Here is a 27,122-nt window from a genome sequence, read left to right on the forward strand (position 1 = left end):
CAACCTAGTGCTTAAAATTTGGCTTGCGCCATTTTGAGATATTTAAGTTTTAAATTTGCATCTTTTTTACCTTAAAATGGCTGTAACTTTGACCCTTAAGTCCAAATTGACATGTCAAAAATGAAAATGTTTGTTTTGTAGAGCTCTAAAAGTGCTCCGAATATCACTTTTCTAAAAGTTAACCCTGAATTGCCACGTTCAAAAACTGATTTTTGAAGGTTTGCTCAGATGCTTTTATAAATTTGGTCATAGAAGGCGTAGATTACGAGATAAAATTTGGTGTCTTCGACAAAGTTGCTTGGATTGGCAAGCCCATCAACTTTTAGAAGACAAAAAATTCCCAAAAATATTCCTGAAAAGTTAGATTTTCAAAATCACCCTAATCGTGAACCACCCTAATTTTGAACCAAACCAAAAGTTGCCCCTTTCCATTTGCAACAACTCTTCTGAAGACACCAAAGCTCCAAAACGTCACCATTTTTCGGAAAATCCATTTTCCACTTAATTTTGCGATCTGGACCACTGTGTAATGGAGACGCTTAGTTGATAACATATTTGAATTTCATAAATCTTCCACATCACAGTTACAAGCAAACCACGGTGAGCTACAGACGTTCAGACGTCCTGCGCTGTTGATTAGTTTTGCTTTATTCGAACAAAGAGCTCGCGAAATCCCTTTGTTCGGTACAAACCATCGTTTTGTTGCTATGGCGAATGCGGAAAATGCGTCCCCGGTTCGGAAGCGAAGATATCCTCCGTTCTCCACGGGACCTTTCCTGGTTATGCTGGAAACGACCGGAACGGCCAACCTGGCTCCTTCAACGCTTGCCAAGAAGCTGATTGGACAATTCGGCCCCGACTTCGTGAAAGCCATGCCAGTTGGCAAAAAGAAGATGAAGGTGCTTATGAAAACGGCGCGTGCCGCAAACGAGCTGTGCGAATTTCGACATAAAAACCTTACATGCACCATCCCCCAGCGGTTGGTCGAAACCCTTGGCGTTGCCCACATCGGGCTGGAAGTTCCTGACGATGAGCTCAAGGACGCCAGGGCCTACGACAAAACGAAGTGCGTCCAATTCAACAACCCAGATGTGCTCGAAATGCGCCGCATCAAGAAGAAGACCGCAGATGGTGGTGAGACTGCGCTAACTACGACTGTGGTCACCTTCAGCGGTCTGAAACTACCTACCCATGTGGAACTTAACTACGTGTTGTACTCGGTCAAACCCTACAACTACCCGATGCGCCAATGCAAACATTGCTGGCGTTTTGGGCATGGCGATAAGGGATGCAAATCCAAGAAGAGATGTTTGTTCTGCCCGGAGAAAGAGGTGGCTGACGACCACCAATGCGATCAGACCAACCCAACATGCGTGAACTGTTCCGGGAAACACAGGGCCGACCACAAGGACTGCCCCAAGGCCAAGGAACAAAAAGAAGCAAGTCAAAAGCGTCAGCAGGCCTACTCCCAAGGACCTACCGACTGGTTTTCAAGCATCGGTCGGTCAACTACCAACTCGGTGGCATCCGCCAGACCTTCGACGACTCCGTCCGCTCAACTCCAACCGGCTCTCGCCGGACCTTCGACATCCCAGGCCACTCCACGTCAACGCGCGGTCCCCGGAACCAAGAACCCTAAACGAGTTCCCGCGGTTTCAGAAAGTCAACATGAACACAGGCCGAAAAAGAGAGTCGTGGTCGACTCCCACGGCAACGAGGACATTTTGCCAACATTGGAGCTGAACATCAATGAACCTGTCGCCAATGCCATCAAGGAGGGAGTGGATTCGACGACCATGTCGGAACTAATCTCCAAGCTGATGGACCCACAAGAAGACGAAGTAACGACGGAAGTCTTCCGCACAAGGGTCAACGAGCTGCTGGTCGATAAGGTGAAGCAATACGTTGGCACGCTGAGATTATAATAAACCGTCACCTCAGGCGCGCCAGCGTCGGCATTGCCTCTGCAGTTCCTGCAATGGAACTGCAGGGGAGCTTCTACTAAATCGGCAAGTATTATCAACCTTATCAACACAACCAAAACATCCATTGTTTTGATCTCCGAAAGTCACCTTGATACTTCATCAAGCTTCAACCTTCCAGGCTTTCACTTATTTCGCAAAGACCACACAAGCAACTCGAAGGGCGTCTTTGTTGCCGCTCGAAAGGAAATGCACCCTAAAACATTCCACCTAGTCGCCCCGGTGGGGCTAGATGCAGTAGCGTGCCAAGTAGTGTGCAACCTCGGTACGCTGACGATAGTGTCGGTATACATCCATCCGGATGCATCAGTTTCGCCAGCGGAGCTCGAAACTTTTCTCAAGAACATTCCCGCGCCATGTCGTGGGCGGTGATTGGAACGCCAAGCACTCAACATGGGGAGACCACCGAGACGACGCACGAGGAGAAGCACTTGATGCTGCCGTGGATGCGGCGCAGATGGTAGTTTTAAACAACGGAAGCTACACCAGAGTGGACGCACGAAGATCAGCCAGCGCTATTGACGTCACTTTGGCGTCGGCAGACATAAGCTTGCTGTTCGAGTGGGAGACGCTGGACTATCCCTACGGAAGTGACCACCTGCCGATTTCTTTCGGTACAACCTCGATCCACTCGGACGTTACACTTCCAGCCATCAATTACAAAAAAGTGGACTGGACTTTGTACGAAAACCTTGTGGAAGAAGCAGTAAGCAGGAATCGGAATCCAACGTACGACGAGTTCTTCCAGATCGTCAAAACCAGCCTGGTACAAGCATGCCCGCCACCAAGACCGCTACAGACAACGAAGAAGGTGCCACTTCCGTTTTGGGACGATGAGTTGGATGCAGCAAAATGTGAAAGTCGCCAGAAGTTCAGCGTTTGGCGCCGCTCACTCGACTACGAAGCCTATCAGGACTATTCTGCAGCAGAGAAACGGTTCAAGGATCTGGTGAAATCCAAACGCTCTCAATCGTGGAGAGCCAAATGTGACACGCTGGACTCACAAACATCGGTCAAAGACCTATGGAGGTGGGCTAAGCGTTACAAGGGGAGAGCTGCTGGCAGACAACAAACGCTGAGGGATGAGCAGATACTGGAGGAAGTTCTCGATCGGTTAGCACCCTCTTCGACGAGGCCACCTCCTCCGCCGGAGTCGGTCTGCGACTGTGGGAGGCACAATGGACAATCGTACTTCTCTATACACGACCTGCAAACAGTGTTTAAACAGGGGAAGGACACAGCACCTGGTGCAGATGACTTAAACTACTCAACAATACGGAAACTCCCTTCAACGCTCAAGTGACCCTGGTACAAATATTCAACCAAATCTACGAAGATGGCGTCATACCAGAATCGTGGAAGGTTTTTAAGATAATTCCCATCCTAAAGCCTGGAAAACCAGCCGACGACTCGAAATCGTACCGTCCAATTGCCCTGGCATCATGCTTTCGCAAAACCTACGAAAGCATGATCAAGGAAAACTGGAGTGGTTCCTGGAACACAACAACATCTTACCGGATACAGTCTGCGGATTCCGGAAAGGTAAAGGGACAATGGATGCGCTACACTTGCTGGTTGAAGAAGTGCACACAGCCTTCTCCCGCAGAGAGCATGTTGCAATGTGCAGCATCGACATCCAGAGTGCGTATGACAACGTCCAGATCCCAATAATGCTACAAGAGTTTCGGGAGATTGGAGTCGAAGCCTGCCTGATCAAAGCGCTGCATGGGTTGTTCGGTGAACGAATTTTGTCAGCATCGCTCGACAACGTCACCTGGCTAGTCCGCATAACCTGGATGGGTTTACCCCAAGGTTCACCTCTCAGCCCATTGTGCTTCAACGTCGTGATTCGCAAACCGATGGAACCATCTCCGACATGTTCGATCAAACTAGATTTCGCTGATGATATCACAGTCGCAGTTCGAGGTAAACAAGTGGAGGACTCGGTAAACACCCTGCAGACAACCTTGGATGGAGTGGTACAAATGCTGAAAGAACTTGGTCTCGAAGTTTCACCACCAAAAAGCGCCGCAATGATCTTCAGCAAAAGATGTCTGCCGGATGTTCCTGAACTCTACATCAACGGAGCAGTAGTAGAGTACAAGGAATACATAACGTTGCTGGGAATCAACCTTACTCCAACACTGAGCTGGGCCAGTCAAATCAGGATGGTGAAGCGGAAAACTTCCTTGTACGTGAACTTCATGCGGTCTGTGGCTGGTCAAAAGTGGGGATCGCACCCAAGCGCGCTGCTGTCAATCTACAAGTCCTGTGTCCGATCGATTATTGATTACGGGTCGATATTTTTCGGGGAAGCTCCGGAAAGGGAACTTATCCAGCTGGACCGCATTCAGTGGAATTGTTTGAGGATAGCGTTGGGATCGACCAAAACAACGCACACCGGATCCTTGGAAGCGTTGGCCGGAATCATGCCACTCGGTCTGAGGAGGCAGATGCTACTCGCCAAGTTCGTCAATCGTCGTTATTCCCTGGAGACCTGGCACCGGCGCCACGCTGCACCTGTGCTGAACGGAGAACTGCCTCCATCGTTCATCCGGAAAATGATTCTTCAGTTTCGATCACACACGGGTTATCTAACAACAATACAAACGCTGCCATGTTTCTCGTACCCTGCTGCGATAAGGCAGAGAACCATTCCGATTGATTTTTCTGTCCAAAGCGCTATTCGAGGAGAACCGGTCTCAAGGATTCCCAGAATCGTCGAAGGCATCATCTCGCAGAAGTACCAAAATTCCATCGTATTTGCTACGGACGGATCGAAAGATGAAGACGGCTGTGGCTACGCAGTAGTGGATGGAAGTTTCCAGATCGTGAAGCAGATCAAGCTACCTAAAACTGTATCAGTATTTTTGGCCGAACTGCTGGCGATTCGGCAAGCAGTGCAGCACATCGCGCAACACCCGGGTAGAGAGTTCCTGATTCTGTCGGACAGTTTGAGCAGCTTAAGCAGCCTGCACAACAGAAGTCTCCAGGGAACTACACCGATTCCTTGGTTCGATGTACGAAACCACATCATGCAGCTCGAGCAAGCGGGGAAAACGGTTTCCCTCATGTGGGTGCCAGCACACAGGAACGTGACACTGAACGAAGCGGCGGATGCGGCGGCAAAACTTGCGTGTAAAGAAGGAGAACCAGAAACATACCAGCTTAATTCGTGGGACATCTCGTACCCAAGTCGGGTGAAGGCTTTGCAGCAATGGCAAAACAACTGGGACAACGGCGACAAGGGCAGGTTCTGCCACGGAATCCTGCCGAGGGTGTCCACAACACCTTGGTTCTACGAGACTGAGTTTTCACGGAGGGAGATAGTAATCCTCTCCAAATTTATCAGCAATCACTCCAGAATCGCTACACACCTGAGGCGCAACAACATCATCGACGACGACACGTGCGAGTGCGGGCTGGGGGCGGCCACGCCGAACCACCTGTTGTTAACGTGCGACTTGTATGAGGATTTTCGAGGAGAGCTGTGGAGGAAAATCATTAGAGCTGGCATACTTCCGGACCTAGAAGTTATACTTAAATCCAAAAATTTTGAATTGTATAAATGCTTAGCTCAATTTATCATCATGTCAAACATTGACATGTGATTAAATAATGTACGAAAAACCTGGCCCAACAATGTTAAATACAAGAAGCCAAATAAATAGCGCTAAGGAAAAAAAAAAAAAAAATCTTCCACATCAAGTTAGCGATGATTTGGAAAATGTTCCAAGTGCCTAACTTCAGGCGTAAAGCGTGATGTTTGGAAAAAGCGCTTGCGATGCAGATAGTATACCTTTGGGCGTTTGTTGATTATTTTGTCTTCGGGGCTAGTTTTTTGAATAACTATGGAATCCAGCCTACTGAGGAGTCCTCATGCTAAGTTCCCTAAAAAATGACGAACAAGTTTTCAATTACATTAAAAAAACATAATAAATTCAATAAAAAGAATTGCAAATTATAGTTATATTATTATATGTATCACAAGGTTTATAATGATTCGGAAAGTACTAAAAAAACGTTATCTTCTTTTACAACAGTATTTATAAAACATTAAAAGTTATTAAAATTTGTTGAATGATGAATGAAAAAACATATTTACTCTAAATAATATCCATAACAAACCATCAAAAATCAAGCATAATAGCTTTGAAAATTGTTTTTTTTTAATTACATAAAAAGAGTTCCTTATTTGAATAAAGACAAACAAAAAGAAAACTAAAAAGTAATTCTTCAAAAAAGCGGTTGTGTTCACAACAAACAAGCAAATGTTGTCATAAAAAGGGTAAGTTATATTTTCTGGTAACTATTTGAGTATTTTGCAAAAATTCCATTCCCAAGTGGTCCAAAGAACTCAACCACATTTTTTTAAATTGATGCATTTTTTTTATTTCCATGACATTTTTATGTCGTGTCATAGAAATATTGAGTTTAGAAAGAGTTTTAAGAATATTCAATCAACATTATTAGTTTTTTTTTTATTCGAACAAAAAAAAACGTTTGATGCTAAAGTAATATTTGATTTGATTTTATTGTTTTTCATGTATTCTATAATTTTGTTAGGCAAAAATTATAGATTTGTAAAGATCATTTTCTGAGAATGCTCGTTTAAAAAAAATGTCACAAGCGAAAAAGAAAGTTTAATCTAAGTACAGTAGTTGTTCGGTAACTGGGCTGAAAACGTAGCCTAGTCACCGAATGTTGCTCGTTAACGGGGCTGAACAAAATATAACGAGGGGACCACCGATGCATAATATTTTCCAGATGAAATATAAAAATAAAAGTTACTCAAATTTATTTGCAATGCTTTTTTCATATTTCTTTAATTGTAACTTGAAATTAAACAAAAGTTTGAAAAAAGTTTTTTTATTTATTGAATATGATTTTTGCATCCATTAACCCCTCGGTCATTTTGGTTTGTTTGGGTTTTTTGACGTTTGTCTGCTTTTTAACTGGTCTACGGTCCGGTTATCGAGAGCCCAGTTAGAAAGCAGCCCAGTTAAACAACGCCCAGTTACCGAACAACTACTGTACTTATATTTGCAAAACTAATAAAGGATTATTTTACATATATTTTAAATTTGATTACACAGAAAAAAAAAATCATAGTAATATTACATCTGGAAAGGAATTTTTTGATCGATTTAGTGTCTTCGGCAAAGTTGTAGGTATGGATATGGACTACACTAAAAAAAATGACACACGGTAAAAAAAAATTGTGATTTTTTTTTACTTTTTGTCACTAAAACTTGATTTGTAAAAACACACTATTTTTTTTTAATTTTTTGATATGTTTTAGAAGACATCAAATGCCAACTTTTCAGAAATTTCCAGAATGGGCAAAAAATCTTTGACCGAGTTATGAATTTTTGAATCAATACTGATTATTTCAAGAAAATCGAAAAATTGGTCGCAAAAATGTTTCAACTTAATTTTTCGTTGTAAAATCAAATTTTCAATCAAAAGTACTTAAGTGAAATTTTGATAAAGTGCACCGTTTTCAAATTAAATCCGTTTTTAGGTGACTTTTTTATAAAAAAGTCGCAGTTTTTCATTTTTTTTTTTAAATAAGTGCACATGTTTGCACACATTTGAAAATAAATATTTTTGAAAAGCTGAGAAAATTCTCTATATTTTGCATTTTTGAACTTTGTTGATACGATCCTTAGTAGCTGAGATATTGCCATGCAAAGTTTTAAAAACATGAAAATTGATGTTTTCTAAGTCTCACCCAAACAACACACCATTTTCTAATGTCAACATCTCAGCAGCTAATGGTCCGATTTTCAATGTTAAAATATGAAACATTCGTGAAATTTTCCGATCTTTTCGAAAAAAATATTTTCAAATTTTTTAAACCAAGACTAACATTTTAAAAAGGCGTAATGTTGAATATTTGGTTTCAGTCGAATTAAAAAAATACTAAAAAAATCGAATGACAGAAATCTGAGAGAACTTTTAACAGTTTATTTGAGACCTTAAGAATGAAATTAACTAAAATTTCCGTCCAAATTTGTGCGATTCATACACCCAAAGGAAAAATATATCTCAAAATCTGCAACAGGGGATTTGCTGCAGAAAATGTCACATTTTATTACATTTTTTGGAGCAATCCCGTAGATCATTTTTGCCCGCGTGTATACATTTCAGCGATCTGCAGTTCTCACCAACACATATAATGCTGGGCCGTCCCCGAGCAACACTCCAAAGAGAAGAATATGTTGGTGCTCTTTCACTTACATTTCATCGAGCGTCCATGGCGCGGTGGTAGCGTGTCGGATCAGTAACCAAGAAGTATGTGGTTCAATCCTCGTTCCGTTAAGGTTTTTTTTGTATGAAATACAACCAAAAAGCCGTCGGTAATGTCGATAATTGTCGGTAACGGGCAAAAATGTCATACACTTAAACCCCGATGGTTTGACACCAACTGTTGTCAAACGAACGGGGTCACTTTTTAGTTTGACACCCCTTTTACACGGAGTTCACACACACTATCAAACGTTTGTTTTGATAGTGTGCGTGAGCGCCGTGTAAAAAGTGACAGTTCGTCACTTTTTAGTTTGACTTTGACCAACCAGCGGGGTACAAACTAAAAAAGTGTCAAACGAAAAAGTGACCAACCACCGGGGGTTGAGTGTACCCCTATATTGCAAAAAATGCATGAGGACAGTTTTCATGCAGATTCTGATATACTTTCATGCCGCCATGCATCACAATCATGCGACCGCCGTTTGGGTGTAAAAAAATCAAGTGTCCGGATTTCAAATCAGCTTTTAGCAGTGTCCGGGATTCGAAGCACACCAAGTCATTTTGATTTAAAAATTCTAAGGAAAACTGGTTAGAAAAGACATATTTTGCATGCATTCTCTTGAAATGGACTATTTATACTACATCCTGATGATATTCCTACATTTTCAACTTTTAATACATGTTTTTCTGCCAGCTAAAACAAATATGAAATGCTACTAGGTGTCCGGATTTCGAATCATGACGTTAGTTGTCTTTAAAACCCAAGGTTCTGTTCTTGACTACTAGTTGCTTTTCCAAATTTATAAAGTTTTTGTAGTAAGTCCATTTTATGCAAAAATATTACTAAAATTTGAAGTTCAAAAATTCCTGGAAAAGTTGAAAAAAAGGATAAATTATTTTACAATAGGATTTATTTAAAACATTTTGTAGTTTTATAGTATTATGTGGGGATATGTCAGGGAATCAATAATTTATTATGAAATTAATACATTTTGTTGCATGGCAGTTTGGCCACAATTTAAAAATAATGGAGGTACATCTGTTGCAGATCAGAAATCAGAATTACTTTTGAATTTGATTTGAATTCTTCAAATTTAATGCCTACCAGGCACCTCCATCAAACATTACATGCACTGAAATAAATCGTTACCACAAATTGATGAGAACAACATCACTTTTTCAATCATTTTAAGTATTTTTCCCTACCAAACCAGCAACACTTTTTCTTCTCTCTCTGTGCACGTTCAGTATTTGCTGGTATGGTTTGTTTTGACGCCAATCCGTTTACATTATGTATTAAAACGCGTGGTCGTTTCCCACCTCTGTATTTGTTCCATCGTCTACCAGTTTTCCTTAGTATAAGTTAGCCAGCTCGGTAATGTCATTCCGTTTTCAATTTGTTGCTCACTCACTTCGACTTAACATATTTACGTCTAACTTGTGTTTTTGTTATTATTTAGAGAGGGTTCTCCCTTTAGTTGCGTGTATACTTTTGCGAAAGCCTCCTTGCTAAGGACCAGGGCACCTTCACATCTTCGTATCAACCAGTCTGATAACGCACAACTCGCGTTGATGGTTTGTTATCGCTAACGCTGAATAGTTTTGATTGTTACCACTATCGTTCAACTTGATAGTTCAGCACACTTAAAGCCGGACAGTATCAGGTGAGCATCGTTTTTTTTAATTTGCACTTTCTCCACCGTGTCGGTTCAACTTGGTATTGAATTACATGCAGTCTCGTTTTTTGGAAACACTTGAAAGGATTCCACGCCTTATCAGCCCAATTTGAATATTGTCGCGGGATTCAGTCTTTCTTGCTGATGGTATTGGTACACCAAACTCGCACCGTAACGTTCTGAGTCATCGTTCGTCGTGCAGAACTTGTAGATTCTTTGTTGGCTAATGCAATCTCCTTCATTTCAGTGCATTCCATCAATAAGCAACAATCTCTTCAGGAAGAAAGGGGCGTTTTCACTGAATCTCTACTAAAGTGGTGTTGTGAACAGTTTAAGGTCCCGCTAATCCAGCCTCACTCCAGAATGATAACAATCAGCTGGGAACGAAGGTGCTGATAACCAACGAAATAACTAGGTGTGATAGTGCCACGACAAACGCACCCCGCGATGGACAGCTCTGGGAGTGGCTTGGTAGAGTGCAGTGCACAGCTGGAGAGCAATCCCAGCCTGAACACTACGGAACGGAATCGGCTAGAGCTGGAACGAAAGTACCGGTGGTTTATTCTCGAGCCGGCGATTTTGCTGCTTTTTTACGCATGGAATGTATCGTGTAAGTAGCAGGAAGTGGTGATAAGCATTAGCAGCGTAAAAGTTCTCACGGAGGCATTGTTTAAAAATATATTTACAGTATTTTTAGGAAATCAAATTTGCTACAATTTTAGAAACAAATAACTGAGTATACACAGAAAACAAAAAAATCTCGTAATCGTGAATTAAGTTCACGAATGTGAGAACCACGAAGGAATTTATTCATGAGTATGGTGCATTTGCACTATAAACGTGAATATATTCCTTCGTGGTTCTCGCATTCGTGAATTTAATTCACGATTTCGAGAATCGATTTTTTTCAGTGTAGTTCGTACATAGAAACAAAAGTTGAATTTTGATAGGTTGATGATTTCATTGATTAAATATGACCTCTTTTCGAGTAATTTTACCTTAAATATAGTGTAAAAATGCGAAATGCATCAGAAACTGATAAAAATGTAAAATCTGGAGCAACATTTGAAACCAGAACTATTTTGCAAATTCCGAGCGAACAAGTCACTATTTGACAAAACCCGCAGTGTTAAAAGGTAGCAGAGGAGGCCAACTGTTGTTTAACTTTTCGAGTTTTGTGAAAAAGTTACCTGTTGACTCGGAATTTGCAAAACAGCTCCAGTTGTCAAAATGCTTATCCGCCCTTTTCTCGTGTTGCTCCAGAAATACATTTGTTCTGGCACAAAAGCTGTCACTGATGTAATATTACTATCATTTTTGTATTGTGTGCAGGGCTGCCAGGTACACGGATTTGTCTGCGTTTCACAGACTTTTGAAGTTGTGTCCAGACATTTTGTGATGCACAGACAAACACAGACTTTTAAAATATGACACAAATTCAAATTTTGAAAGTCAGGACAGTTTTGACAACACTACCCCCCATCAATTTTTTTAGAGACAATTGGAGGGTCGAGTTTCGGTCAAAGTCCAGACTTTTCAATTTCTGATCTGGCATCCCTGATTGTGTGTACAAATTTTAAAAATTACTTATAAATATCTAGTTTGAATTCCCTTAATAGGAAACACAAACATACTCTCGCATAAGATTGTTTTTAGGATTGTTTAGGAAGTAATTCCGGAGTTATTCTATTAATAGAGTCCTAAAGCCCTTTGTAAATTTTTATGTACAACAGTAAAAAAAACACAATTAAAAACCATTCCTGATCACTTTTTTTTCATTTTCATGAAAAAAAAAAAAAAAAATAAATTGACAAGACAACATTTTTTCGATGGTTCAACTATGGTATCCTTAGAACGAACTGTCAAGTAAGAACTTTTCTGTCAAGAAGAGCATTTTTTTTAATTTATTTAAAAATCTATTTAAAATCCTTTGCGGTCGTAGAAAGAGTAATTGTTCGCAGAAAAATAAGCTTTTTCGTTGTGAACAATAATATCAGCAATCTAGGTTCAATTTTAGGAGCCAATTCCTGATTATTTCAGTAATTAATGGTGAGTTCTGATTTTGTTTTTGAGAAATCAGACGGAAAAAATGATAAAAACGAACGATTTACAGTACTTCTTTGGTAACTGGGTGTTGTTTAAGCAGAAAAAAGTCAAAAATAATAATAAAAATTATCGAGTGGTCAATGGATGCAAATATGAAACTAATCAAATAAATAAAAAAAAAATGAAAAATTTAATATATTTGCCATAGTTTCAACATTTCAATTAAAAAAAAGTGTTGTAAAATGCATTTTACATCAGGGCAAAGTTTATGCCGTTGCAGCCCAGTTGAAAAGCAGTCAAACGTAAACACAACAACAATACAAAAGACTTAGGGGTCAGCGGATGCAAAAAATGTATAGTTTTTAACAAATAAAAAATCCTTTTAAAGTTTTTTTTAAATGAAATTTCATTGCACAGCTGAACTGAATTGGAAGGGAAAGCTCTGGTAATATTTTTGAGCTCTTGAAATTTGCTATGTTTATTAAAAAATAATTTTGCATTAACGAACCCCTCGTCATTTTTCGATTAGCCCAGTTAGCGAGTAGCATTCGGTAACTGGTGCCATTCTCTCAGCCAAAAGGCATCATCAATTGGGTACTAAAGCCCTATGTCAATTTGTATGTGCAAGACAATTCTTTTCGATGGCTCAACTATGGTCCCCTTGGAACGAGCTGTCAAGTAGGAGCTTTTCTGTCAAGAAGGACCGCGAGGTTAATTTTTAAAATTGATTTAAAAATCCATTTTAAACTCTTTGTGATCGTACATTGTACTCAGAAAAAAAAGCTTTATCGCTGTAAACAATAATATCAGCAATCTAAGCTTCATTATTGGACCCAATTCCTAGTTGTTAATTTTAAGTACATCTGGGAAATTAAAAGTAATCCGTGACATTTTCACTTCTTTATTATAGAACCATAGCCTCATAGCATTAAAGCTGTCTCGACTCTAATCTGTGACTTATTTTCAGTAATCCTTGTAATAATATTAGACTGGTCACCCTTGCTGCTGGAAACCCAAATGGGAACCCCTATGGAAATTAAGATGGGAAATTTAGTTGTTTTTTCATAGGCATACAGGCTATGTGATGTTCATGAAACAGCAAAATATCTCATTTTGATATTTGAAACACTTTTTCGAAGGTTATTTGGAACTTGTTTATCTATCCCCTGCTAAATCCGTTTTCCTTTGTACTAGTAAACTCTTACCCCCTTCGAATTATTTAGCCAACACAATAAAAGATTGTATTTTTGTATTTCAAATATATTTTAAAGTAAACTTGCATAGTTCAATGATTCAAAATTTGAATTTTTTCGCTTGTCCATTCGACATTCCAAGGAAAAAAAAAATACACAGTATAGAACAGTGAAGTTTTGGAAGGTTGAAAATTTGTACTTTTGTTTCTGTGTAATTTTACCTCAATTTATGTAGAGTAAGTAAAATTACACTTGAAAAGATGTCAACTTACATATTTGTTGAGGTATTTTTTACTAGTATCAAGTGGGGAGAACCGGCACTACTGTGTTTGGCGTGTATTACAAGTATCCTTACAAAGAGTATACAAGGGCCGAAGGGTTAAATAGAAATAGTAGTTTTGAATTTGGAAATGAAAGTTTACCAGGGTGGCGCCTTCCAAATGTGAAAAACTGACGATTTTTCCCATACAAACTTCAAGGGCTTAGAGGGAGGAGTTCCCGTGATTAGAATGAGCTCAAATTTGAAATTTTACCTAGGGATAGGTCAATCTTTGATTTCAGGAGGAAGCCCGGATCTGGATCACCCTTATGTTTGAATTTTGTGTAGCTAACCGTAATAAACCAGAAAATTAAACATATTGGTTACAATAACGACAAAAGCAGCTGTCTCAATTCGCCCCTTGTCTCGCGATTCTCCCCAGTTGACTTTTTCTAAAAAATAATCTTTTTCATATTCCAGCGGCGGTCTTCACCAACCAGGTGGTCTACCAAGCTTGCACGGTCACCTTCGGGTTCAACGAAACGCTGTGCGCCGAACTGGGCACGGAAAACGAATCGGCCGCGGCTCAGGAGCTGGAAAAGGAGGTCCAACCGTACACGGCCAACGTGTTGATGGCGAAATCGCTGATCGAGTCGATCATCCCGGCCCTGTGCAGCATGTTCATCGGGCCGTGGTCGGACAAGTACGGTCGCAAGCCGGTGCTGCTGTCCACGTTTATTGGGTCGTTCTTTACGTACTCGCTGGTGACGACCATTTGCTTCCTGTCCGGCCGATACCAGATCGATCCGTGGTACTACATTTTGGCGTACATTCCGGCGGCGCTCTCCGGGGGGAACTGTGCGCTGATTACGGGGGTGTTTTGCTACATCACTGATGTAACGAGCGAGCAGAACCGGGCCGTTAAGTGAGTTGGCTTGAGTGGCTGTATTTTCACGATTTAATTATTCAATTTTACAGAATGGGCGTGCTGGAGGCCGCCATCTTTGGAGGACTTTTGTTAGGAACTCTCAGCAGCAGTTACATCCTTCGATGGACGAACGCCACGACCGTATTCGGAGTAGCCGCTACGGGAATCCTCGTGGGCATTCTGTACATTAAGCTGTACATCGAGGAAAGCATACGACCCCACGAGCTGATGGATAGTTCAACGTCGCGACTTAGGGAAATCTTCCGCTTCGAGCTGGTGGCCGACCTGTTCCACACGTGCTTCAAGCGAAGACCCAACTTTGACCGGGTCATCATTTGGTTGGTTATTGCCGCGCTGGGCGCGAGTATCTTCGCCTTGGGTAAGTTGGTACTTCCAGTTCGAATTGTCTTCAAACTGAAGACGTTTAACTCTTCCAGAGGGCACCGGAACCGTCTACTTTCTGTTTCTTCGCGAGCGCTTCGCGTGGACCGTCAAGGAATTTTCGTTTTACGACGCCACCGCGATAACGCTTATGATTGTGGGCAACCTAGTTGGTATGTACGGAATCAAGAAGCTGCTCGGGGTGTCCGAGAGCATACTGGCCGCGATCGGGTTCAGCTGTTATGCCATCGAAAATGGCATCCGAGCGGTGGCGTACGAGCCGTGGCATCTGTACCTTGGTAAGTGGCTACGAATATCTGAACTGAACTCCAAATCAATCGCATCTTGTTTCAGCCATTGCCATCTCGATGATGAAGGGAATCGCCGGCCCGATGGGACGGGCAGTCATCTCCAAGACGGTGCCGCCGAACGATATCGGCAAGATCTTTTCGCTCACGACGTCGATCGAGTCGTTGACGCCGCTGCTTTCGGCGCCGGTCTACACGTACGTGTACCGGGCGACCCTGCCCTGGTACCCCGGGGCGTTCAACATCATCAGTGCCACCGTGTTCTTCGGGTGTTTGTGCCTTATGGTGTAAGTATTAGACGAGAAATGAGATTTTTGAGGGTTTTTTTGCTTTTCTAGATTTTTATTTCGTACATTGTGATTTCGATGAAAACTTTATCCATTGAGCCCAAATAAGATATTTGCATTGTCCAAACAAATCACCATTCAAACATAGGGACTGTTCTGTCTATACGAAAATGCTTTGAGAATACAGTCCAGACTCGATTATCCGAAGCCTCGATTATTCGAAGTTCGATTATATGATGATTTGTATAAGACTTCGGATAATCGAATCACGAAAAAAAATATTTTTGTTCTGCAACCCCATTTTAGTCTAATTTGAGTTGTTGATTATCATTTAGCATACCAAATACAATGTATGTAATTTTCTCAGTATTTCAACACCGCCATTTTAACAGCCTTCCTGGAACTAACAATTCTAAATCAATTTAGAGCATGTTTGGGATCATTTTCAAGCACAATAAACAAAAACAAGACAATGATTTTTTTTCGTGATTCGATTATCCGAAGTGAAATTTTTCCGAGGCCTTCGGATAAACGGGTTTGGACTGTATTCGAAAATCTGTATCTCGAGAGAAATTTTCTGATCGATTTTGTGCCTTAGGCAACTTTTTAGGACTTTTTATCAGGAAAACTCGATTATGATTGCTTGACCAAGTTGACGGAGTTTTTTCGGCCAAGTTATAATTATTTGAAAAATATAGTTTCTTTAAATTTCAAAAATGCACTCGAATACTTTTATTTTTTTATGCATAACACTGAAATTACAACCGAAGTTTTGGTTCTATCCCATTCCCCAGAATGGTCCATTCCCCAGAAACTCATTCCCCAGAATGACTCATTCCCCGGAAAAGTATTTTTTATTGCAAATGTTATTTATTTCAAAAGTGAACAGTTTTAAAGTGTGATGTGTTTAGATTTCGTCTTTATTGTGATAAATGCTGACAAAAGTTAAATTAAAAAGTTAAATTTCTCTTCTTTAAAGAATGGAAAACTTTTTTAAAGACTAGAAAACTCTCTTGACTGTCATTACTGCTGACAAAAGTTGAAATTTCACTTAAAAGTTAAATGTTTAAATGGGAAAACTCTCGTGACAGTCATTACTACCACAGACAACAGACGTAGCGGCTAGAACAAAATAATTTGAAAATCGTGTGTAAAAACGTGGCTGCCGCATCCTGCTAATCTACTAGCGCCATCTGTTAGCCTATTGCCACTCTCTAAAGCAGCCATGATGGTTTTCTGAGAAGGTGTGTTTGAAAATGCATCACCCAGAAATATAAAAAAATATATTATTTCAATTTTTCGAAAAAAAATAAAAAGTTAAAGATAATGTTTAAATGCTATAGTAAATCTACTTTAATTATTAATTAACACGATTAACAAGCACGTGGATGTTTTTTTTCATTTAATTGGGTCCTAAAATGAAGCTTAGATTGCTGATATTATTGTTCACAGCGATAAAGCTTATTTTTCTGAGTACAATGACCGTTTGTACGACCATAAAGAGCTTAAAATGGATTTTTAAATCAATTTTGAAAAATTAACCTCGCGGTCCTTCTTGACAGAAAAGCTCCTACTTGACAGGTCGTTCCAAGGGGACCATAGTTGATCCATCGAAAAAATGTTGTCTTGTCAAAAAAAATTTTTGCATTAAAATGAAAAAAAGTGATCAGAAATGGTTTTTAATCGTGTTTTTTACCATTGTACATAAAAATTGGCATAGGGCTTTAGTACCCAATTATCGATATTAAAAAAATAGTCTAGTCTGATGCTTTTTTAAACACAGCAACCAAGGCCGCGCTTGAGGCTGTCAAATTCTTGCTTGTTGTGTTTATAAACAAAACCAATAGAAGTGAGCGAAAAGGAGTAGGAGACCCGGTGGAAATCGGGAGGATGAGCAAGCGTTTCTTGGAGGATGAAAGATCCGGAACCAGAAACGAAACAATCCGGAACAAGAGCTACTATCACGGCCAACCCCGTAAACGTTTTGGCCCCAAACGACAGCATTCCGAAGATTATCTCTGGAACCGACAAACCAGCTACCACGATCATTCCAACGCTCAGCTCCAAGACATCAACCTCTTCAACGCCCTCGAAACCCACCTCACCTTCAAGTGCCGCCATTTCCAGCGAACCCTCGTCACCATACCAAAGGCGCGTCAGATTCCCCCACCGGATTTCTAGTGCAAGTGATCCTCAAACACCCCCACCCCCTCCCCTTCCCATCCTCTTCCTTGATGCGCACCAGGTTCAAGAAGCGTAGCCCCGTCATAGAGGTCATTTTGCGAATCATGCTGACAAGAAACACAAATAAAATCAAAATCGGGTGCGGGGGGAGTGTGGCAGCTTCCGTTGCGTTGATGATGACACCGGGCGACCGTATTTTCCGAGGGGATCTTGATTGGAACGTCGGTCGTTCGCACACCTCCTCAATAACGACGCCGTACTCCAATCGGCAATCCGTTGGGGCTAAAATCGGTTCAGGAACCAGGTTGGCCACTTTGGTTGCCTCACATTTGTCAAGCAGCTGCATGCGCGAGTGATTTTACTGAAATCGGCTGAAATCTAGGCTGAGATCAACTTTTCATTCAGAACAAACGATTACAAACGTTGAAAACCAACAAAATGAAAAATGACAGTAGGCGGAAAGCGATATTTTGACAGCGGGCAATGTGTCAGGGCAAAGCGACTGCAGCGCCACAAACGGATTGCCACAACTAAAAAATCTGTAGCAATGATTTACACAAGGGAAGAATCGAGCCCAAACGTCTGTTGTCTGTGTTACTACTGACCAAAGTTTAATTTTCCCTTTGAAGTGAAATTTTCCTTTCTTTAAAGAAGGGAAACCCTCTGGACTGCCATAACTGCTTTACGGAAGGGAAAACTCTCATGACTGTCTTTACTGCTGATAAAAGTTTAATTCCCTTTAAAGTTGAATTTTCCCTTCTTTAAAGAAGGAATAACTCTTATGACTTGTGACACGCTGACATAAGTTGAATTTTCCTTCAGCAGTTATCCTTAGTGAAGATACCAAATGCCAAATGGGAAATCAAACATGTTTTTCAGGGTCCTAAATATTTCTGGGGAATGGGTCATTCTGGGGAATGGCATTCTGGAGAATGGAATTCTGGGGAATGGGATTCTGGGGGATGGGATAGAACCGAAGCTTTGATACAGGGCACCGTTATCAACTTGCTTTTTATCAACCTTAATGTTTTTTTCGAAAAAAAATCATTCTGCAGTTAAAAAAAATGTTAACATTGTTCCATCTCCAATTACTTTTTTTCCTATCACTCAGAAAAATCATTGCAATTTTTTTTAAACATTTTTAATCCGACCTTTGGTCGCTGAAAAATTGTTTTGAAAAGCATGAAAATTAGGAAAAAATAATGTTTCTGAGTGTTTCTCAATCAGCCTTTATTTTTCAATCGACGATTTTTTAGAAATATTTATCCATTTTTCAGCGTAAAATGAATCTTTTATAATTACGAACACTTGTGAAAGTTTCTAATCTTTCTGATTAAAATATTATTGAAATATCCAAAAAAGCATGAAATTTCAAAAATAGCCCAGATCGTATTAGCCGTATTGGCCCTTTTGAAATTGTTGCCAGCCGTGATCTTAAATTAAAAAAAAATGTTTCAAAAACAATTTCACATTTTCGTTTTATGTTTTGGCAATTCCAAATTGTGGGTCAAAAGTGTGGCCAACCATTTTGTGATAGTATCAAAGTTCAATATGGCTTGTAAAAATTTTGATTGAGGTGTAATTTTTTAAAACTTTTTGCTCGTTTTTTGCCAATTTTGCCTTTAAATAAAATTTGTAATAAACTTACAAATTTTATTTAAAATCAAAATTGCCCCAAAAAAATTGGCAAGAAAAATTACGAAAAAATAAATTTTCATTGAATGGGTATAGTTGATTGCAAACTATTTTGAACACTTTATATAACGTTTATTCTTGATTTTTTAATCATATTGGGCACTTTTAGACTTATTCTAGACATATTTTGAATTTTGGGCCCACAGTTTTAAAAAGACAAAAATCTTAGGAAAACTTTATTTTCATAAATTTATTGATACATTTTTTTTTTTTGCAAATTTTTGGTAATGCATATCTGGCAAAAAGGTTTAAAATCGTATTGTGATACTTTCTGCATACAAATTTTGAAAACTAGGCGTGAAATTTGCTTTTAGTTTAATTTTATTTTTTGTAAATGTAAATGTTATTTACATGATATTTGTGAATTCGATCTAACTAAAATTGCTAGCTAGCTGCTCAATTTTCAAAACAATTTAATGGTTTTTTAATTTACGAAACTCTGCTTAAATACTGTTTTTCACGTTCTGATTTTATTTAAGAAATCATCGAAAATCCCAATGTTGAGTTAGGTTCAGAACAAACCAGTATAAAGTTTTTTTTTTATTGAAAAAGAAATCTGAAGATATTTTTTTTTAAATTGACTGAACTTAAATATAAATGATTACACTTTTTTTTAAATTATATTTAAATTTTCTGTCTATTTAGTCTGGTCAAATCTTTTTCCTTGCATAATTAATATAAATTTAGAAGCTATTTTAAATCTCTTAAGTTCTCTCATTTTATCAAATAACGTTTAGAGTACTAAAATATCAATAATTGATTAAAATATCGATCATTGAAACTTTACTTTATAAAATATCAATAATAAATCATAGATAAATAAACCTAGATGTGACACAATTAGCAGGCAATAAAAATATAAAAAAGTAAGCAAAAGGTATCACAAAATTATTTATACATCAATCCAGTTATGTTAAAAAATCTTTAAGTTTCTCGTGTTTTGCCGATTTGTGGTCCTTAAATTCAAAATTTGTTTAAAGATAAATAGCTTTTATTTGATAATAAATGTATCAATAAACCTTTTGTCCTTTTTTGTCCCCTATTTTTGAGATTTCATGGGACAAAAAAAAAATAATTAAAATTTGCATAGGCTTTTGAATTTTGAAACAGCAATTATTCGTTTTCTAGAAACATTACCACGCACTGAATGATTAAGGAGAATCGAACTATTTTTCATCTTAGTTTTTATTTTTGATTTTTCACAGACTCGCCCGACTGTTCGAGGGAATGCAACAAGCAACAACTTACACATCGATCAACTGATAGCAATACTGCAAAGTTTAACTTATTGGATGATATTACACGTGAACCTTACTTAGGTTATAAATAATATATTAATTATTATTATATATTTTCTAGATGCTTTACTCATGTACACAACACCAAAACACTAAAATAAATTTGGCAGTCAATTGTTACACTTTTTAAGATCACAAACAGCCTTTCTCCTGATCACCACACCACTAGTACCGCCCAAACTCCCTCCCAATGGCACCATGATATCTCAGCTCTCTCGGCGAGTGACCGTTTCCAATGTAAGCGATCAAATTCTCCCCCCGATAGCCAAACTGCCGCTGGTAGGCCTCCCTCAACCGCTGCCCCCGCTCCGGATCGAACACAATCTGGTACGTATTTTGCTGCACCGGATGGCCGAGGAACAGATTCCGGAAGTAGGTGTACACCGCCTTGCCCTTCTCCGGGAGCGACGGCTCCGGATAGATCGGCCGCACACCGTAACGAACCGGCTGCGGGGGTCGTCCCTGGTGCTTGAAGAACCGAAAGTTCTGAATGTCCAGGTTGTAGAAATCAGGCGGGTAGACGGACAGTGCTTCGCTGGCCGTTGCAAGAAGCGTCAACGCTAGGAAGATCTTGTTGGAGGTCGTTAGAAAATGCACAACAATAAATTGAAAGAAATAGACTCACTTTGAAAACTGTCGCCATTCTTGGGCTTAATTGAAAACGCCTAGCAGTGGTCATCACCGCTGTCAAATAGTAACTGGTGCAAAAAAGTTCCGCTGAGACATTTTCCCACTATCATTGCGTTTGATTTACGTTGCCTCTGGGGGAGTGAACGTAATTGCGCCAAATCGAAGTGCGACGATCGTAAACTTGTTTCAAATCACACATACACGTGTGGCTTATTGATATTCCGTGCACGGGAACGCACGCGCGATTCCATGCCTCCACCCACGCACTCCTCATAATTAGGGGGAGGCCCAATTTGCTAGACCGTTGCAAAACGTGTTCTGTGACGAAACAACTGGTGACAAAGACGTGGATGACACACGAAATTCATGCATGCTTTTGATTCGTGCAATTTTGGTTGCAACTGTGTAATGGACTGGATTTAGTTCAATGTCATGCCGTCGTGTGGACATTCCCACCTTGATCGTACATTGTTTCAGTTAGATATGCGTCGATCCAGGCAGTATTTTTTGATTTTATTTTAGTCGGGTACACATGACGTTGGCGTTATTTACATCTACAATAAGAAAAAAATACGGGTATTCTTCGCCAACTCACACAAAATCAGAAAAAAGTTGCCCCAACCCCTTTTCGATTTGCATGAAACTTTTGTCCCTGATCGAGAATCCGAGCTCAATTTTTTGATGTTTCGTGACGGACGGGTGGTACGACCTCTACCATTTTTGAACATTCGAAAAAATGGGAATGAGATGGAAATTTGGTGTCATTGGGACACACTTGACCCATACAAACTTTGTATTCAAGTGTAGAATAGAATTTTTCAAATTCTTCAAATCTTGTAAATTTGAGTTTTTTTTTTGTTTTTCTAGTCTAGAATTATAATCCTATTTATTATTTTAAAGAAATTTAAGAAAGCTATCAAGTTAAACTTGAACATTTAGAAGAATAGATCTGGAGGTAAAATGTTGATTTTTTGTGTTTTGAGACCATCTAGGAGACCATCTAGGAGAAACTTTTCGAGCAAAACAAAAATTATCACTCTTGTTAAGAGGCAGTATTTGTAAATATTGCTCGGTTTGTTCTAGAGGTCGTATCGAGGTGCTCCGATTTGGATGAAACTTTCAGCGTTTGTTTGGCTATACATGAGATGAACTCATGCCAAATATGAGCCCTCTACGACAAAGGGAAGTGGGGTAAAACGGGCATTGAAGTTTGAGGTCCAAAAAACCTAAAAAATCTTAAAATTGCTCGCATTTCCGTAAAACTTCATCAATTCCAATTCTCTTTGATGCATTCGAATGGTCTTTTGAAGCTCTTCAAAATGTGCCATAGACATCTAGGATTGGTTCGACTTTTTCTCTTAGCTTTTGCAAATTACTGTCAAAAATGGATTTTTTTAAAACCTTTATATCTTTTTGCAACAGCCTCCAACACCCATACTCCCATAGGTCAAAAGATAGGTAATAACATGGACTATAAGCCTACGGTGTTAACTTTTTGACCAATCGCAGTTTTTCTCACAGTTTTTCGATTTTTCTAGAACAAACATTTTACAACGTTAGTTTTTGCCCTGTAGGCCGCCATAGCGGCACTTTTTGGTCTCAATTTTGTCATATTCGGAATCCTCGGACAATTTCACGTAAGTTAGAAGTATTGGAGTTGTAAATTTGATTGGAAAAATTGCCATTTAGAATGAATTAAAATATTTTTTAACTATTTGTTGGATTAGGGGTAAAACAGGTTTTCGCCTACTTGATACAGCATTTGACGTTTTGATCATAGGGTAAATAAGATCTATTTCTTTTTTCAAAAATGTTTTATTTAATTATTTTTTAAATCAAATTTACAACTCCAATACTACTAACTTACGTGAAATTTTCCGAGGATTCCGAATATGACAAAATTGAGACCAAAAAGTGCCGCTATGGAGGCCTACAGGGCAAAAACTAACGTTGTAAAATGTTTGTTGTTCAAAAATCGAAAAACTATGAGAAAAACTGCGATTGGCCAAAAAGTTAATACCATAGGCTTATAGTCCATATAATTACCTATCTTTTGACCTATGGAAGTATGGGTGTTGGAGGCTGTTGCAAGAAGATATAAAGGTTTTAAAAGAATCAATTTTTAACAGTAATTTGCAGAAGCTATGAGAAAAAGTCAACCCGATCCTGGATGTCTATGGCCCATTTGGAAGTGCTTCAAAAGACCTTTCAAATGCATCTACGAGAGTTGAAATTGATGAAGTTTTACGGAAATGCGAGCAATTTTAAGATTTTTTAGGTTTTTTGTACCTCAAACTTCAAAGCCCGTTTTACCCCACTTCCCTTTGTCGTAGAGGGCTCATATTTGGCATGAGTTCATCTCATGTATAGACAAACAAACGCGGAAAGTTTCGTCCAAATCGGAGCACCTCGATACGACCTCTAGAACAAACCGAGCAATATTTACAAATACTGCCTCTTAACAAGAGTGATAATTTTTGTTTTGCTCGAAAAGTTTCTCCTAGATGGTCTCCTAGATGGTCTCAAAACACAAAAAATCAACATTTTACCTCCAGATCTATTCTTCTAAATGTTCAAGTTTAACTTGATAGCTTTCATAAATTTCTTTAAAATAATAAATAGGATTAAAATTTTAGACTAGAAAAACAAAAAAAAACTCAAATTTACAACATTTGAAGAATTTGAAAAATTCTATTCTACACTTGAATACAAAGTTTGTATGGGTCAAGTGTGCACGGTTCAATTACTTGTTGTTTATACAGCCATTTCACGTCAAACAGGAAGTCTCCAAATCGAAAGTGCTCCGATTTGTCTTAAATTTGGAGTGGGGGTTCACAGAAAAAATCAATTCCCGTAATCGTGAATTAAGTTCACGAATGTGAGATGCACGAAGGAATTTATTCATGAGTATGGTGCATTTGCACCATAAACGTGAATATATTCCTTCGTGGTTCTCATAATCGTGAACTGACTTCACGGTTTCGAGAATTGATTTTTTTCTGTGTTCCTTGGCCCAAATAATTATACCTGTATTTTTTTTGTTTGGCGATTATGTTGATCCTATCCGAAATAGGGTGGTCCAAAAAATTGCATTTTTCGTCGATTTTCGCACATTTTTCAAAAAATCATATCTCCGGAACGGCTGAACCAATTTTAGAGCGCCACAATTCAAAAGAAAGGTTATTAGTTGGGCTTTAATGGAAAAATATGTTGGGGTCCAAAAAAACCAGCTAATTTTTGAAAAGGTCCTATGAAAATTTCATTTGCCGATTTGAAGGTCTCGGGACCAAAGAGCCCATATCTAAAAATATTTTTCCCTGATTCCTTGTAATATTTTACATAACATATAAAAAAATGTGGATATCCATTAACACGTTTCGGAGATATTATTTTTTTTTACAAATAAACTGGGTTTTTCGACGGCGCGGCGTCTTTCAATTTTGAAAATTTTGGTACCCAGACATGTATAGGTCATCGCTGAAATATTTAAGTTATCGCAGTTTTAGTGAAAAAGGTGATTTTTACCCGTTTTCGTCATTTTCCAATTTCCAATCTCCGAAACGTATTAATGAATATCCACAATTTTTTGATATGTTATGTAAAATATTACAAGGAATCGTCGAAAAATGTTTTAAACATCGGCTCTTTGGTCCCGAGACCTTGAAATCAGCAAATGAAATTTTCATAGGACCTTTCATTAAAGCCCAACTAATAACCTTTCTTTTGAATTGTGGCGCTCTAAAATTGGTTCAGCCGTTCCGGAGATATGATTTTTTGAAAAATGTGTTTTTTGCGAAAATCGACGAAAAATGCCATTTTTTGGACCACCCTATTTCGGATAGGACCACCATAATCGCCAAACAAAAAAAAAATACGGGTAAAATTATTTGGACCAAGGAACCCCCACTCCAAATTTGAGACAAATCGAAGCACTTCTGATTTGGAGACTTCCTGTTTGACGTGGAATGACTTTCATTTAGAATTTCATTTTTATAGGACTTAGTGAGGAAAAAATTGCTTTTTTACTGTTATTTTTTGGTAATCATTTTATATGAATTCCAAGAACGACACAACACCAACTCCGTAGAGCGTCCAATTTTCCCGGGTTTTGAATTTCCAAAGAAACGGGATTTTTTTTTACAATTTATGAAAAAGTCATAAATTCCATGTTTTTATTAAATTTGTTATGCTTTTCAAGCTTAAAATCATAGAATTAGCTCAATACAGTTAATTGGTGATAATCTAGTTAGTTAAAAAAACTAAAAAAATTTGTTTTTTGATCTTTGTTGTGCTTTGGATTTGTAATCAATCATAATTTTTAATCCAATGTGATTCAAAAATGAATTTCTTGTTTTGTAAAAAACATATTCTACAACCCACTGGGGGAAATCGGAACTGCAGTCTGAATAATTATAGGATATTTAAGGGCAATAAATTTGAAATCGGTGTACTAATTGTTTTGTTAAATAAAAAAAATATCAGAACATTATGCAAAAAATATTGGCTTAAACAGCTGCCTTACTCCGTTACTTTATCTGATGTGCTCAAGATGCCGATTTTCGATGAAATATAATCAAATATGACTTTTTTTCAAGCTTAAAATCATCATTAACGGTAAATATATATAAATAAAATTTAGTGGAAAATATTTAAAGCGCTAGGCATTTTGCGGATCCGTAACCTAAAGTTTCATTAATTTTCCCTTGTAAGCCAAATCAATATTGATATATCGTCGCTTGTGTGCTATCTTGTGACACGTCTGGATAGGACGTGTCACAAGATTGCACAACGGCGACGATATGCAGAATACAAATTTGCTAATGCTAGTGCGTTTACTAAGTATTCAACTGTTCATCTATTTTCACAACAATCTGAGTTTCCAGACCAAAAATTGTTTTTTTTTCAATTTTGGGAATTCCCGGGACAACATTTAAAAAAACACGGGATTCGGGAATTCCCATGGATCCCCTGTGATATTTCGTCAGCTGTGTGCTATCTTGTGACAACGGCCATTTAGTACTTTTCGAGAAAATCGATTTTTAAAGTTTGATGATAAATATTTTCAAAATTATGAATGGTAGAGCCAAACTTTTTGAAGCAATCGGTTCGTATACTATCGCTTAACAAACGCTCCAAGTTTCAACTAACTTGGTTACACCAGTTAAAAGATACAGTAAATTATATGAACAAAAATCTGAAAAGCACTTGTCACAAGTGTGTTTCGAAAGTAAAATTGTACTACGTGTCACAAGTGTGCACAGAATTCCCATACAAACTAAAATAGACTTAAATCAATAGTTTAACCGACTTAATCAGTATATTTTTATAAACAAAAGGTTGCATTGCCTTTAAAAAGTATGTGTGTACATATATTTGTGAAAAACAAGAAAAATTTTCCACATTTTCTAACAACACGTGTCACAAGTGTGCACAATCATTTTGATGATAAATTGGTCTATGTCACAAGTGTGTATTGCGATACCCGGGAAACGGAAGCGAGTTTCCAAAATCGGGTTAAAGCATCTTGTAGTGTTTGTTAAGTATAACAAAACGTCATCATTAACTCATTTTCGACCAAAATGGTCTATGTCAAAAGATAGCACACAGCTGACGATTTACAAACTTAAACTATTCAAACAGAAACAGCTGCTTGAGCTGTACGTTTTTAATTGATTCGTTGGTTCCTTCTTAGAAATTATTCATATTATGAGGGAAATTCATATCAAGTTTAGGGTGCACAGCATGGTTTTTTTTGTGATGTAAAATAGTGGCCCGCTGCTCTTACTTTACTTTTATTCCTCGCAAAACCCGCAGGTCATAAGCTGTTTCCAGATACGCTACCATTCGGTTCTGGGCTGCACGTCTCTTATTTTGCTGTGGAACTCCTACTCTTACCAGCTCATCCTTCGTAGCTAGCTCAAAATTCTCTATCGAACCCAATTCGTTTTCGTGTTCTGCAGTCTGCTAGTTTGTTGAGTTGTCGAACCGCTGGTCGAAGATGTA

General features: G+C 38.7%; 4 protein-coding genes across 5 annotated transcripts; 3 read left to right on the forward strand and 1 right to left on the reverse strand.

Annotated features, from left to right (window-relative positions):
* Positions 1 to 2,439: 2,439 nt before the first annotated feature.
* LOC119769339 lies at positions 2,440 to 3,285 on the forward strand. Its single transcript, XM_038261364.1, has one exon. It carries the CDS (start codon positions 2,440 to 2,442, stop codon positions 3,283 to 3,285), a length of 846 nt encoding a protein of 281 aa, XP_038117292.1.
* A 250-nt stretch (positions 3,286 to 3,535) lies between these two features.
* On the forward strand, positions 3,536 to 10,173 carry LOC6044496. The gene is made up of 2 exons (XM_038261365.1): positions 3,536 to 5,439; positions 10,158 to 10,173. Exons 1-2 carry the CDS (start codon positions 3,536 to 3,538, stop codon positions 10,171 to 10,173), a joined length of 1,920 nt encoding a protein of 639 aa, XP_038117293.1.
* LOC6048511 (proton-coupled folate transporter) lies at positions 9,606 to 20,628 on the forward strand. 2 transcript variants are annotated; one of them, XM_038262411.1, is made up of 7 exons: positions 9,606 to 9,898; positions 10,158 to 10,520; positions 13,889 to 14,333; positions 14,387 to 14,715; positions 14,774 to 15,016; positions 15,072 to 15,312; positions 20,397 to 20,628. In XM_038262411.1, the coding sequence occupies exons 2-7, from the start codon at positions 10,358 to 10,360 to the stop codon at positions 20,452 to 20,454; spliced, it is 1,479 nt and encodes a 492-aa protein (XP_038118339.1). In that variant the 5' UTR covers positions 9,606 to 9,898; positions 10,158 to 10,357; the 3' UTR covers positions 20,455 to 20,628. The 2 variants fall into 2 exon arrangements, with proteins under 2 accessions (XP_038118339.1, XP_038118340.1); XM_038262412.1 differs by lacking the exon at positions 9,606 to 9,898 and adding an exon at positions 9,956 to 10,099.
* Positions 20,359 to 27,085, reverse strand: LOC6048509. Its single transcript, XM_001865387.2, has 3 exons — positions 27,015 to 27,085; positions 21,115 to 21,673; positions 20,359 to 21,059 (listed from the first exon to the last, which is right to left on the reverse strand). The coding sequence occupies exons 2-3, from the start codon at positions 21,166 to 21,168 to the stop codon at positions 20,655 to 20,657; spliced, it is 459 nt and encodes a 152-aa protein (XP_001865422.2). The 5' UTR covers positions 21,169 to 21,673; positions 27,015 to 27,085; the 3' UTR covers positions 20,359 to 20,654.
* Between the last annotated feature and the right edge of the window lie 37 nt (positions 27,086 to 27,122).

This window comes from Culex quinquefasciatus, chromosome 3 (assembly GCF_015732765.1).
Source record: "Culex quinquefasciatus strain JHB chromosome 3, VPISU_Cqui_1.0_pri_paternal, whole genome shotgun sequence".
Classification (NCBI taxonomy): Eukaryota; Metazoa; Arthropoda; class Insecta; order Diptera; family Culicidae; genus Culex; species Culex quinquefasciatus.

What these genes read in the sequence shown, in the direction of transcription:
- LOC6048511 (XM_038262411.1), top strand. Translation starts at nt 10,358, where the DNA reads ATGGACAGCTCTGGGAGTGGCTTGGTAGAGTGCAGTGCACAGCTGGAG. An exon ending in GAGCAGAACCGGGCCGTTAA is followed by an intron (nt 14,334 to 14,386) that starts GTGAGTTGGCTT and finishes TCAATTTTACAG; the next exon opens with AATGGGCGTGCTGGAGGCCG. An exon ending in CGCGAGTATCTTCGCCTTGG is followed by an intron (nt 14,716 to 14,773) that starts GTAAGTTGGTAC and finishes TAACTCTTCCAG; the next exon opens with AGGGCACCGGAACCGTCTAC.
- LOC6048509 (XM_001865387.2), bottom strand. Translation starts at nt 21,168, where the DNA reads ATGACCACTGCTAGGCGTTTTCAATTAAGCCCAAGAATGGCGACAGTT. An exon ending in GAATGGCGACAGTTTTCAAA is followed by an intron (nt 21,060 to 21,114) that starts GTGAGTCTATTT and finishes ACCTCCAACAAG; the next exon opens with ATCTTCCTAGCGTTGACGCT.
- LOC119769339 (XM_038261364.1), top strand. Translation starts at nt 2,440, where the DNA reads ATGGTAGTTTTAAACAACGGAAGCTACACCAGAGTGGACGCACGAAGA.
- LOC6044496 (XM_038261365.1), top strand. Translation starts at nt 3,536, where the DNA reads ATGGATGCGCTACACTTGCTGGTTGAAGAAGTGCACACAGCCTTCTCC.